The sequence below is a fragment of the Carassius auratus genome, unplaced genomic scaffold (assembly GCF_003368295.1).
Source record: "Carassius auratus strain Wakin unplaced genomic scaffold, ASM336829v1 scaf_tig00028546, whole genome shotgun sequence".
NCBI classification, from domain to species: Eukaryota; Metazoa; Chordata; class Actinopteri; order Cypriniformes; family Cyprinidae; genus Carassius; species Carassius auratus.
The window spans coordinates 40963-55392 of record NW_020525701.1 but is presented as its reverse complement, the minus strand read 5'-3'; the positions used below and the strand labels follow the sequence as shown (position 1 = coordinate 55392).

The 14430-nt window shown below is 32.6% G+C and overlaps 1 protein-coding gene across 1 annotated transcript; it reads left to right on the top strand.

Moving 5' to 3' along the window:
- The first annotated feature begins 4689 nt into the window (after positions 1–4689).
- LOC113079565 (H-2 class I histocompatibility antigen, Q9 alpha chain-like) lies at positions 4690–13623 on the top strand. Its single transcript, XM_026251802.1, has 8 exons — positions 4690–4834; positions 6855–7115; positions 11781–12059; positions 12378–12650; positions 13032–13130; positions 13222–13239; positions 13454–13507; positions 13596–13623. The coding sequence occupies exons 1-7, from the start codon at positions 4783–4785 to the stop codon at positions 13501–13503; spliced, it is 1032 nt and encodes a 343-aa protein (XP_026107587.1). The 5' UTR covers positions 4690–4782; the 3' UTR covers positions 13504–13507; positions 13596–13623.
- Positions 13624–14430: the final 807 nt, after the last annotated feature.

Genomic DNA, 14430 nt, shown 5'->3' with positions numbered 1-14430 from the left:
AATGCAGCCTAAAAATCCTTTAACGGATTTGGATATTAGAAGCATATTAGTATGTTATGTCATGTGTAAGCAAGGTTAAAGAGATGGGTCTTTAATCTAGATTTAAACTGCAAGAGTGTGTCTGCCTCCCGAACAATGTTACTGTATGTAGGTTATTCCAGAGTTTAGGCGCCAAATAGGAAAAGGATCTGCCGCCCGCAGTTGATTTTGATATTCTAGGTATTATCAAATTGAGTTTTGAGAACGTAGCGGACATAGAGGAGTATAATGTAAAAGAAGCTCATTCAAATACTGAGGTGCTAAACCATTCAGGGCTTTATAAGTAATAATTAATATTTTAAAATCTATACGATGTTTGATAGGGAGCCAGTGCAGTGTTGACAGGACCGGGCTAATATGGTCATTTACATTTACATTACATTTAATAATTTATTTATTTTTTGTTTATTTGAATAGGGACAAGTATGTCACATAAACACGTTACATACTACAACATTTTAGCCGAAGCTAATTCTCAATGTCCATCCCTAGTGAGCCTTTACAAAAATTAAACAATACACAGTTAAAATAAACACAATAATACAATATAAAACAATATAAACAAAGCTGACAATCAGTGGTCACATATTTGACTTCTGATTAAAGTGTCTTTGAGTTTGTGTTAAAAAATGACCCAGTGTGACTCTCCTTTAAGTTCAGTGGTCAAACAATTCCAGACCTTTGTGCCTTGTACAGAGAAAACTGATTGTCCAAACAAAGTATTGCATCTCGGAATCTGACAGTTCCCGTTCTGAGCTCCTCTAGTCCTTGATCCCCCAACCCTGAGAGCAACTATGCAATCACTCAAGACCTGTGGGGCTTGATGATTTAAACATTTATGCATCAGCTTCAACAAAGAGAATTTAATAAAATTTGCAAAAGATAAAATATTTAACTTCCTTAGACTAATACAATGATGTGACCTGGGTTTCCTATCTAAGATTTTAACAGCTCTGTTATAAATCATTTGAACTGGCTTAAGTGTAGTGACAGTAGCTTGTGACCACGTACAGATGCAGTAACTTATATGCGAGAAGATCATGGCATGCATGAAAGTGTGAGCAGCATGAAACAGTAGGCAGTCCCTGATTAGTCTGAATGTATAAAGATTTGCTTTGGCAACTCGACATATTTTTTTAATATGACTGTCAAATTTAAGTTGAGAGTCAAGTAAAAGGCCCAGGTATTTGACCTCTGAGACCTGCTGAATCTTTTGCACATTTATCCATAAATTTAGTTCATCTGGTATGGACTAATGTCAAACCTGCATTTTGAAACCACACCGTTAAATTTTGCAGATGTTTTGTAAGTTCATCAGAAACTGCCTGCACACTTCTCCCTCGCACATAAACCACTGCATCATCTGCGTACATTTGAAATCCTGCTGTGGGACATGATTCTGGCAAATCATTAATATACAATGTAAAAAGCAAGGGCCCAAGAATGGAACCTTGCGGTACTCCTGTGTTCATTTTTAAAAATGTGGACATTTCATTATTAACCACCACACATTGATCTCTCTGTTCCAGATATGATTTGAACCACTGCAAAGTTGACGGCCTAAAATTAAAATTGGACAATTTGTGAATAAGAATTTCATGATTTAAGGTGTCAAACGCCTTTTTAAGATCCAAAAAAAAAAAACGGCACCAACAATTTCGCCACTATCTATAACAGATTTAAGTTGTTCCACAAAGAAGCAGTTTGCCGTTTCGGTGGAGTATTGAGGACGGAAGCCAAATTGTAATGGGTGTAGAATGTTATTTGATTGTATAAAAGTCATAAGTTGCCCATACACAATCATTTAGCAGACGCTTTTATCCAAAGCGTAGCAGTCAGGTCAACAAGAGAACAACAACAGTATACAAGTGCCATGAGAAGTCTAAGTTAGTCTAGTACAGAACGCATAACCAGGTTTTTTATTTTTGTTTTATTTTATTTTTTATGAAAAGAAGGAAAAGTGCTAGTATTAGTTGGTTAAGTGCTGGCGGAAAAGATGAGTCTTTACATATTTCTTGAAAATGAGTAGACTCAGCTGTACTGAGTACCAGGTCAGGTCATACTTCCTGGTTCTAGTAAGAACTCTTGCTGCTGCATTTTGGACTAGCTGTAGTTTGTTTACTAAGCATGCAGAACAACCACCCAATAAACCATTACAATAATCTAACCTTGAGGTCATAAATGCATGGATTAACATTTCTGCATTTGACATTGAGAGAAATTAAAATAACCAAAGACTTAAAGTACTTCAGTCTGTGTTCATTGAATTTATTTAATACATGAGTTTCATAATTTGAGTTGAATTACTGAAATAAATTAATTTCATTCTAATTTATTGAGATGCACCTCTACATAAAACCACAAAAATAGCTCCAATACACGTTATTTTGGTCTTTCGAGTACAGTGATCTCCACTAGGTGGCTCATCGAGTCAAAATTAGTAGAAACAGTGAATGTGAAACTGGAGCGGATTTGAGGAGGTCACGTGGTTTCTCTGAACAGAGTGCAGTTAAGGACACGGGTCACAGGGAAACGATCTCTTTCTGTCTGTTGTAGCGTGGTATCAAGAGATAGCCAAACCTGTACAACCGGTGCAGTTAGATTCATTATGTACGGCGCCCCACACATGGCATGCAAGAAAAAATAGTAGGCTAAATCGTGTGCACGATTTACTAATTCGTTCCCTAATGTACTAAAACGTGCACACGATTTGTATTTCCTTCACTCGATTTATAGATTGTTTGCACGATTTCGCAAATGGAATTAGTAAATCGTGCACACATTTATTTGTTCTTGCATGTCAGGTGCGGTGCTCCGTGATTATGTATTTTGTGCATGTCTTTATTATTTTTTCTAAATTGTGAAATTTGTATACCTAACCTTGCTCTTTGAAGGATGAAGGATTTGTTCAAATCAAACTGAAGATTGTTTCCTTGATCTCTCTCTCTTAGCAAAACTTACAGGTTGGAAAACAATCTTTTCTAAATAAGAAATTTTGTTATCTTAATTTAAGTATTCACGGAATACTAGCTACTTTTGTTTGCATATTTGCAGTTAATCTTCATCCATATCATATCTTCATCAATGCTTCATTAACCAAAATATTTTGTCAATAAAGAACTTTTTATCTTTCAAGATGAGGGAAGAGTAAATGTTAGTCACTTCATTTATAAGAGCACATTGGGCCTATAAGAGTTTAGATTTAGAGTACATTACTTCCACTCCATCACAAAATATTGAGAGCAGCTCTTTGATGATTAATGACTATATTAACTGCTTGCTCTCTGCTGTTTATGTTGCACTTTCACACACAGTATATGAAGCTATTTTTCAAGCATACTTAAGACCTTTGTATAGAGCACATGTTACTGTCTTTAGATGAATTTCTTATGTGGTAGCATTTCTTTTTTTAAAGTGTTTTTTCTGCTAATCTCACTATAAAAGGGAATCAGTTTGAACAGTCTTCATTTTATTAGTTAGCCTATATGTAATGTCATAATAATATGGGATTTCATTTATTCACGGATTAAAAAATACCTTAAGAATGAATAAATGAGAATAAAAAGTAAAAACCAAAAAAACTGATAGCGTCATCTTTATCCACAGGCCTATGATCTGTTTAAAAAAAAAGTATGTGTGTGTGTGATTTAACAAAAACAATAATAATAATGTCATTTTGGTATGTGAACATAATAATATAATAAAAAATATTAACAGTTGGTTTTGCTGTTATTAAATATGAACATCAGTTTAAAATGTTATATAAAAGAAAAAAGAAAAGACAAGAAAGAAACTTTATTCTAAAGCAGCAAATTGGGGAAATTATTTAACAAATATATAAACCATGGGATAAGTAGTTAAACAAATAAAAACATTATGTCACAGACATCATCTCATTTTTTTCAGACTGTGTGTGTCAAGTAATAAACAGGAAAGTTCATGACACAATCCTCTGATCAGAGGTTTTGAGTAACTGTTATCAGTTTAAGCATGAGAATCTTCTTACTGATATATGACACAAGTCTTGTCATTTATTGTAAATTATAATCCAGAAGTGAAATGTTAATGTTTCTAACACAAGTGTATTTTGTCCTATAAATCCTTTATGTTTCTGTACAGAGACATACAGCTTTTGTCATCTCTTCAGGACAGGAGTCTGGTTATCATGATAGTGATTTCATCTGTACTTCATTTCTTAACTGATGGTGTTTCAGACCAGAGTTAAAACTCGTCCCGAATACAACCGAATTTAATCAATTGCTCTCCCAACAGCAAGATTATTCATTTGATTTATGTTACAGTTCACTTGCTCAGAGTCATCCTCAGAAATTACAAACATTTATCAACAACTATACTATTTATATTATTAATACAACCATACAGTAAATCACATAAAGTATATTTTTGATTTGCAGTATGTTTGTAGACAAGAATTTCAGTGAATTCTATCAGCGCAAGCTGAAAACAAAAATTCAATTTTCTAACACAGGCATCTCTCACATGATTTCATGTTCATTTAATTACTGTTTTGTCTTCAATTTCGTGATCCACCCAGTGAAGTTAATAACTCATAGTTACTCGTGACGTCAGACTTAACAAGAAAAGCTATTGGCTAGAATTTCAGTGCGTTGCGCAGACATTTTTCACCAGTTCAACATCGACATTCGAAGTGTCTGGATCGTTTATTTTAACTAAATCTTCTAGAAGGTTTTTCTGAAAGGAATTGTTTCTCAGGCAAAACAAATGATGCAGCATGTAGTGCTTTTTCTCCTCGGAGCTCATCTTGCCTCTGCTGGTGAGTGATTATTTTAATTTACCAGTAAGATATAACGTTAGCTATTTGTAGTATGATTGTTTTTTTAAGGCGTCATTCTGTTGCACTGAAACAGACCTACACAACCCATATATTTTGATTACATTATTATTTGCTCCTCAAATCTGACTTAACCACACTACTACTGCTACTAATGATAACAACAATAATAATAGCTTAATATTAAACAATATTAAATAATAATAATTATGCAGTGTTTTCCAAAACATGCGCGTGTAATAAAATAGATAAATACATAACCTTAATTGCCTATGGTTATTGTAACTAAAAAGTATTTTTGAGTTTTAAAACGTAAAACATATTCTAGAGCGCTAGTTCTCTGTATCAGATCAGTTTCGTTTCTAACCTGAGAAGTGTTGTTCTGCCCGGATACTGATGACGAGAAACCTGATACACTTCAGTCTATTATTAATTAGGAATAAACCTCATAGATTTCTAAATGTCTTGCCATGTGTTTTGGAAAAGGCTCATTACAGAAGAATAAAAATTATTATTTTAATAATAATAGTAATAATTATAAATAATGATAGTATTAAACACGAGAAGTGCTTGTTGTACAAGGGTTCAGTCATCGTTCAAACTAGTAAAAACTAGGACTGGAAGAGATGAAGAAGACATCTCTAACAGACATACAGATCAATCACATTAATGTGTGTGTCTTTGTGTTGTAAGCAAAATGAGAAGCAGGATAAACTCCTTTTCTAATTTATATTTCACACTAATCTGTCATCCTAATATACCAGAAACTTATTTCATTTCATTCCTTTCACATGACTGAATCCGTTGCACTAATGCATTGCATAATATTAATAACAATAATACATTCCTGTTAAAATAGATTAAGCAAATACAAATCATTATTGTATCATTTTAAATACAAATAAGTTTCATTTTAGATATCAGAAATTACTCTCCTAGTTGTTGATATCAGAAATACATTTTAAGATTTCAGAAATAACAAATGTAACATGTTGAAACATAATTACAGATATTAAGATTTAACATTTCAACTGGTGACAATGAATTCTTGATTTCAATAATTCATATCCTGAGAATGAATAAAACCAAAATAGCTTTCCGATTGCCATTCCCAGGATATAAAATCTTGATGTCAAGAATATTATTTTTACAAGTAGAAATTTAATCGCTTGATATCTATAATTGAGATTCTGCGAGTGATGATGTCATTGCTGATATCAAGAATTAACATTTTAACTTGTAAAAATTTAATTGTTGATATCTAGAGTTCATATCCTGAGAATGAATATAAAACTAAACGTCTTCTTGTCATATCTACATTGACATTTGGCAGATGCTTTTATTAAATACAACGAGTGATTTACCACGAGATGATAATAAAGACGAGAAGTGTGTGTTATACAAGTGTTCAGTCATCGTTCAGACTCGTAAAACTAGGACTGGAAGAGATGAAGAAGATAATCATCAGACGACAGACAGTAATACAATCCTGTTAAATACAGATCACTGTTGTGTGTAACATTTGTGGCAAATTATGAAGATCTGGAATATGATCATAATTAACACGGACAATAATCAACTAAAGCTACAGTACTTTTCTACATCAGGGGGTCATTTTTATTTTTTATTTTTTTTGTTAGTTAATTTAAATTCCATAATAAATATCCATAATTCTGTGAAATTTCTATTTTAAAATTGTTATTTTTTTAAATTTGTCATACCTGCCCAGGGACTACAGGTGAAACTGAGCAATTGTTGCTATAACCTGGCCCAAGACATATTCTCTTGTTTAACAAGTTTAATGTTTATTTGTGCATTGTCCCTGTTTCAAATAAAATAATTCCATTCCATTCCAAATATTGTATTATAGGTAGCTGTTTTCACCTTTTATGGCATAAATTATTTTAATATAGCTAATTGTGAATTTCAGTGTTGATGTAACTCTTAAAGTTTGCTTTATGTGAAGATGACTGAACATCTCTGTGTTTGTGTCTCTCTTCAGGAACACACTCTCTGAGATACTACTACACTGCTGTGTCTGGAGTCAGTGACTTCCCAGAGTTCACTTCAATTGGTCTGCTTAATGATCAGCAGTTTACATACTTTGACAGCAACACAAAGAGAACTGTGCCGAAGACAGAGTGGATGAAACAGAGTGTAGGAGCAGATTACTGGGACAGTGAGACTCAGATTGATATTGGCTACCATCAGAGCTTCAAAAACAACATCCAGGTCGCAATGAAACGCTTCAACCAGTCATCAGGTAAACTAGTAACAAACCTCCTCACACACAGATAAAGACATTAGTTTTAATTTACAGTGAAATATCTCTTCACACAGTGACCTGCACAAACCTCCTGAGATTTATATTATTTTACATTTACTTTTATATACATCACACACTAATGATATTAGTGTTAGGAGTACAGCGACCATTTACAATATATTAAATTTTTTATGTTATTTTATCAGTATTAAATATGTATTTGTTAAATGAACACTAATATCCACAGAAACAAGGACAGAAATGTTCACTTTTGTCTTTTTTATTGTACAGTAAGTGAGTGATATTTTTAATATTTCACACTGGGACACTTTTATAATTTAGTCATATTTATAACTCAAATATTTTATGTTTCAGTTTTGACTAAAGATGGTAAACAGAGAAACAGAAGAGAAACAGTTCAGTGTGTGAACAGAGAGGCTTTAGATGAGACAAAAATATTAGAAAATAATTATTTTCATATTTCATAAAAATGTTTCATAATTATTGCATAAATAAATTATTGAACAAAAGCATATTACATTGATTTTACTGAAAATAAAAATTTGTGAGTAGAGATGCTTCAGATGAGATTAAAATATTAGAAGAAAAGGAGAAAATTTTGATGTGAAAAAAGTGATCACAATAATTGCGTAAAATATTCATTAGTACCATGAAATTCTCTCAAAATATAAAATTAAAAAAGAAAAAATATTATCTAACAAAAATGTATTATATTGATATTACTGAAAATAAAAAAATACTAAATTTCAGGTGTTTAAACTTCAAGCTTTTAAAAACGATTCACATTTAAAACAACTTCAAACTTCATTCTTTATAAACTGATTCTCAAGAAATATAAAGATTGTCTTAAAAATCTTTTTAATCTCGTTCTTCTTTAAGAAATGAACCGGTTCTGCTTCAGAAACAGAGAAGAAGAAGAGAAAAGTGTGAACAGAGATGATTTAGAGATGAAAATATTAGACATTTTATAATTATTTTCCATGGAGAAAAACATAAACACCAAAGAATTTTCGATGTGAAAAAAGTGACCACAATACTTGCATAAAATATTCATTAGTAGCATGAAATTCTCTCAAAATACAAAATTAAAAAAGAAAAAATATTATCAAACAAATATTTATTACATTGATTTTACTGAAAATAAAAATAATTACAATTTCAGGTGTTCAAACTTCAAGCTTTTAAAAGCGATTCAAATTTAAAACTATTTCAAACTTTACACTTTTTAAACTGATTCTCAAGAAACACAAAGTTTGGCCTTTATCTATTTTTAATCTCGTTCTTCTTTTGTGAGAAATGAACTGCTTCTGAAGAAGAGAAATGTGTGAACAGAGATGATTTAGAGATGAATATATTAGAAGTTTTATTATAATAAATATTTTCCATGGGGAAAAACTTATAATAATTATTGTGTAAATATTAATTATTACCGTCAAATTCTCTAAAAATGAAACATTTTAAATAAAAAATATTATTGAACAAAAGCATATTACTTTGATTTTACTGAAGATAAAAATGTGTGAGTAGAGTTGCTTCAGATGAGATTAAAATATTATAAGAAATTAATTTTTGATGTGACAAAAGTGATCACAATTCTTGCGTGAAATATTTATTAGTAGCATGACATTTTCTCAAAATATGAAATTAAAAAAAAAAAATATTATCAAACTAAAACGTATTGCATTTATATTCCTGAAAATAAAAAACGTATAAAATTTCAGATGAACTTCAAACGTCAAGCTTTTAAAAGTGATTCAAAGTTAAAACGGCGTCAGGCTTTTTAAACTGATCCTCAAGAAACATGAAGTTCTGGATACACACCAAAAGATAATCGATCAGATTTAGGGCAGATTTCCCCTCCATCAATCCCAGCTCTGTCTCGATTATCTTGATGTTTCTCCAGATTATGTGATTCGATCTTCTCTTGATGTGAGGAGTGTTAAAAGTGTCTGAACCTGATCAGAAGAACGTCAGAGCCGCCCGATCACCAATCATTCAACATCTGTCAGGTATTGGTAAGGGAGGAACTCAGGTGCAGACAGGAAGTAACTCACAGGATTTATTATACCAAAAAGGGAAAAATAAAAACCCACGAGGGGGAAAACAAGGGCTAGGGTAAACTAAAACCAAACAAGACTGGGCAGACAAGATAAAGACACTTAACACTAACTATAACAAACACTCACGGTATACACACACTTCTTAAGGAACAATCACCGGTACAAATCTCAATGACAAGGGTACACAAATCACACAATGAACCGACGCAAGACAGAGCACACTTGGAGACCTAAATAGGGGAAACAATCAAGACACGACAGGTGGCACAGATGGGACAATCAAGACACGACTAGGTTAACAAGGGGGGCGGGGCAAGGGAACGAGACAACACAAGCACATGGCCCAAAGACAAGGCCATGCGCTTGTACACAAAACATGGGTCTGTCATGATCCTGCCTCAAGACTAGGAAAAATCAAGGACACGAGGGCAGAATCATGACAACATCTTTAATATTTACGTGAAAACAATAATATTGTATTTGTATTTTTAGAAAATTTCACAGTAATAATTAATATTTACGCAATGACAATGATACATTTTTCCCTATTGAAAATAATTATAAAAAAATTCTAATATGTTCATCTGATCTAAAGCATCTCTGTTCACACATTTCACTTCTTCTCTGTTTCTGAAGCAGAACCAGTTAATTTCTTACAAAAGAAGAACTGGATAAAAAATATATTAGAAGACAAACTTTATGTTTCTTGAGAATCAGTTTAAAAAGTGTGAAGTTTGAAGTCGTTTTAAATTTGATTCTCTTTTAAAAGCTTGAAGTTTAAACACCTGAAATTTAATTATTTTTTTATTTTCAGTAAAATCACTGTAATAAATCTTTGTTTGATAATATTTTTCCTTTTTTAATTTTGTATTTTGAGAGAATTTCTTGGTACTGATTAATATTTACGCAAGAATAATGTCATTGCGTAAATATTAATTATTACTGTGAAATTTTCTAAAAATACAAATACAATATTATTGTTTTCACGTAAATATTAAACATGTTGAATGATTGGTGATCGGGCTGCTCTGACGTTCTTCAGATCAGGTTCAGGAATGATTAGTTGAAGCTTTAGTCTTTATAATTACTTGAGTAAAAGGAAAAGGTATGCAATGGAAAAGTAACAAGTTAAAAAATATGATCAAACAAAAATATATTACATTGATTTTACTTAAAATAAAAATGTGTGATCAGAGATGCTTTAGATGAGATGACAATATTAGGAAAAAATTTGATGGGGAAAAAAGTGATCATTATTCTTGCGTAAATATTAATTAGTACCAAGAAATTCTCTCAAAATACAAAATTAAAAAAGGAAAAATATTATCAAACAAAAATATATTACACTGATTTAACTGAAAATATATTTTTTTATTAAATTTCAGGTGTTCAAACTTCAAGCTTTTAAAAGCGATTCAAATTTAAAACTACTTCAGACTTCAGGCTTTTTAAACAGATTCTCAAGAAACATAAAGTTTGTCTTGATAATATTTTTAATCTTGTTCTTCTTTTGTAAGAAATGATCTGGTTATGCTTCAGAACTTGAAAACAACCACACCATTTACATTTATTACAACAGAATGTTATTTATCTTAAAATAACTCAAAAACCCTAGATTTAACAAACCTATATTACATACAAATATACACTATACCAGTCAAAAGTTTTTGAACAGAACAAGATTTTTTATGTTTTTAAAGAAGTCTCATTAAGCCTGCATTTATTTGATCCGAAGTACTGCAAGAGCAGTAATGTTGTGGAATATTTTTACTATGGGAATATATTGTAAACTGTAATTTATTTCTGTGATCAAAGCTGTATTTTCAGTTTCATTAACATTAATATTATTATTATTATTACTATTATTATCAATATTTAAAACAGTTAAGTACATCAGGATTTTTGATGACTAGAAAGATCAGTATTTATCTGAAATAAAAAGCTTTTGAAACATTATGCACTATACCAAAAGCTTGGAGTCAGTAAATGAACCGACTGAACCAAATGCCATAAATAATTTGATTAATATTTCTTTTTTTATAAGAAATGGACCAGTTCTGACTTAGAAACAGACTGTGCACAGAGATGCTTTTTGATCACGACTGATTCCTGAAAGAATCTCTATTATATGAATCACAGGATCTTTATGACACAAGCATGTTTTAATCTGTGTCTCCTGTGGATCCTCAGGATCAGACGAGTTTGTCAGATTGTGGGAATGAAGCTTTGCTTTGAGAAGTCGAATGCATGTTAGGGTTAGGGTTAGAAAGTCACAGATACTCTGATCTCTGTGTGATCAAACTGATTGCTGACAGCTGTCTTCTCCACCACAGCAGATCAGAGATCAGTTTGATCAATAGATACATTCCATTCATTTCGATTGCTTTTATACGGCACGATGATATTTAGAAATCTGTGTTTGTTTCACCTCATCAATAAGGTAACTAATAACTAATCCCTGGCTGTTGTCTAGTTTTATTCTCAGTCGAACGTGTTGGGAATTTTTGACGAACTTATGATTTAATTCTGAGTGTATAAAAACATTAATCATATGGATGTATTCACTGTCTCTGTTCTTCAGGTGTGCACACTTTCCAGCAAATGTACGGCTGTGATTGGGATGATCAGACTGGAGAAACAAATGCATTACAGCAGTATGGTTATGATGGAGAGGACTTTCTGTCTCTGGATCTGAAGGAGATGAGATGGATTTCTCCAGTGAAGCAAGGAACCCTCACTGTAGATAAATGGAACAAGAACACAGCTCTTCTTGAGAGAGACAAAGGTTACTTCAGCACTGAGTGCATCGAGTGGTTGAAGAAGTATCTTCAGTATGGAAAGAGCAGCCTGAAGAAAACAGGTACATCAGAACCGATCCAGCAGTGTTTCCCAAATAATCTTATTCTAGAAGTCTCTTTTCACTTCATTTTGTCACTTGAGATTTAAAACATTTATTTTCTTCAGTGTATATTGTTCTTATATTTTAAGCATAACAGGTATTGTGGTCGTTGTTTGTAGAAGTTAATAATAGAAGTGTTCTTTGAATGAAGTTTGGATAAAGGTATCAGCTTCTAGTCTTCTGTAGTCTAAACAATACTGTAGGTGTGAAAGATGTTCACTGAAGACAATGCATCCATGATTTGTGGATCATTTGTAACAGCTCACTCTCTCTCTTCAGTCTCTCCTCAGGTGTCTCTGCTGCAGAGGTCTTCCTCGTCTCCAGTCGTGTGTCATGCTACAGGTTTTTACCCCAAAGATGTAACAATCTCCTGGATGAAGAATGACCAGGAGCATCATGAGGATGTGGAGGTTGGACAGCTTCTTCCCAATGAGGACGGGACCTTTCAGAAGACCAGCACCATCACAGTTACTCCTGAAGAGCTGAAGAAGAATGAGTTCATCTGTGTGGTGGAGCATCAGGGCAAAACCTTCAGAGAGATCCCGAAAGATGGTAAGGTCTTGGTTATGGTTAGAGTGATTGACCGTGAAACAAAAAAAACGTTAATGGAAATATTTTTTACACTGTAAAAAATAAATCTGTAAAATGACACACAAAGTACTGACAGGATTTATCCAGTAGTTTTACAGACATTTCTGTCAACTCTGAAACAAGATGCAGTGCAGTGTAAAATTCAAAATGCAGGAAAAAAAAAAATAAAACTGGAAAATTCCTTCAGTACACACATAATATGTTCTGGCTTGTGTTATTATTGGTTGCTGTTGTTATTAATGTACTGCAGACATCACTATCACTTTTATATCTGCTGTAAATAACAGGTTTTATTGTCAGGCTCTTTAGTAATCAGACATTTCTTCAAATGTAATTCCTCAGATTCTCTTCCCATCGGCATCATCGTTGGTGTTGTTCTGGCTCTGATTCTGTCGGCTGTCATCGGTGTCGTTGTGGATAAAGTGTATCAGAAAAAGAAAGGTGAGACAGAGACTCAGATATTATTATCATCACTATATTGACTATATTTTATTCATTTATTTGTGTGCTGCTCTTTCTGGTTGTTTTTCAGGCTTCAAACCTGTCAATGGTAAGTTCCTCAAGCTTTATTTGGTATAAATGGATTAATAACAGACTGCTTTATAGAGCATACAATGTTCATACAGTATTTAAATAAAAATGTTTTTTTCTATTTTTGTTTTGAAATTTCTGAGAATGTCTGAAATGTTTTTCTCTGATGTAATCTAAACAGAAATGAAAGTCTGTTGTGATGTTTTTGTTGTAATTTTCATTTTCTGTTGTAGCCTCTGATGATGGTTCAAACAGCTCGGCTCGTACAGATCCACAAGCATAGAGATGTGAGTGTGTTATTACTGTTATTTATCAGTGTAACTGTCTCAGTCGAATGAAATGGATAAAATATCATGTATTTCTTCTGGATTTTAGGGGACTAGAAGTGTTGGAGAGATGAACTTGAAAAAAAAGAAGCTCATCCTGCTGTCCATCTTGCTTTCAGCACTGAACACAAACACTCATATCCAGGGGCGTAGATTACGCGGGGGACACGGGGGACATGTCCCCCCCCCACTTTTAATATCATGGAAATTCGTCCCCCGCACTTTTTCAGCCAAATGTGTTCGCATAGATGTTTTCAAGAGCTGGTGTGAATAAATATAGATTTAAACTCAAAGAGACAGGATAGTCTGCTCATGATCTGATATTTTATTCGGACCCAGAATCGCTAAACTCTCGTGAAGTGTGTGTTTCATTCATCCTCGAAGCCGCAGCGCGCTCCCGCGCAGAAAGTCTCAGGAAACTCCTAATATGGGCAACAGCGTCCAGCTATCACTGTATGAAAACAGTTGTTTTGACAGAAGAACTGAAACTTTTGGAAACATGAAGACATTAATATACGATTGCGACAATATATGGTTTTTCAAGTCATCTCCAGCAGGTGATAAATACAGTGTATCAACAAAACAGTGCTAATTGACAGATTTATTAAGGTATAGAAACTATTTTGCCTTATTATGTGATAAATAAGTGTTTGTAGTATATAACAAAAATCATTATTATTTGTTATTGTCAAGCAGTTATAGATTTCTAAGCAAATTAAAAGCTAGAAATTAGAGAATATTTAAAGTTGCCTATAGTATCCACTACCAGTCAAGTCTCTTCTGTTCACCAAGCCTGCATTTATTTGATCCAAAGTACAGCAAAGCAGTAAACTGAAATATTTTTACTAGACTATTTAAAATAACTGTTTTCTATTTGAATATAT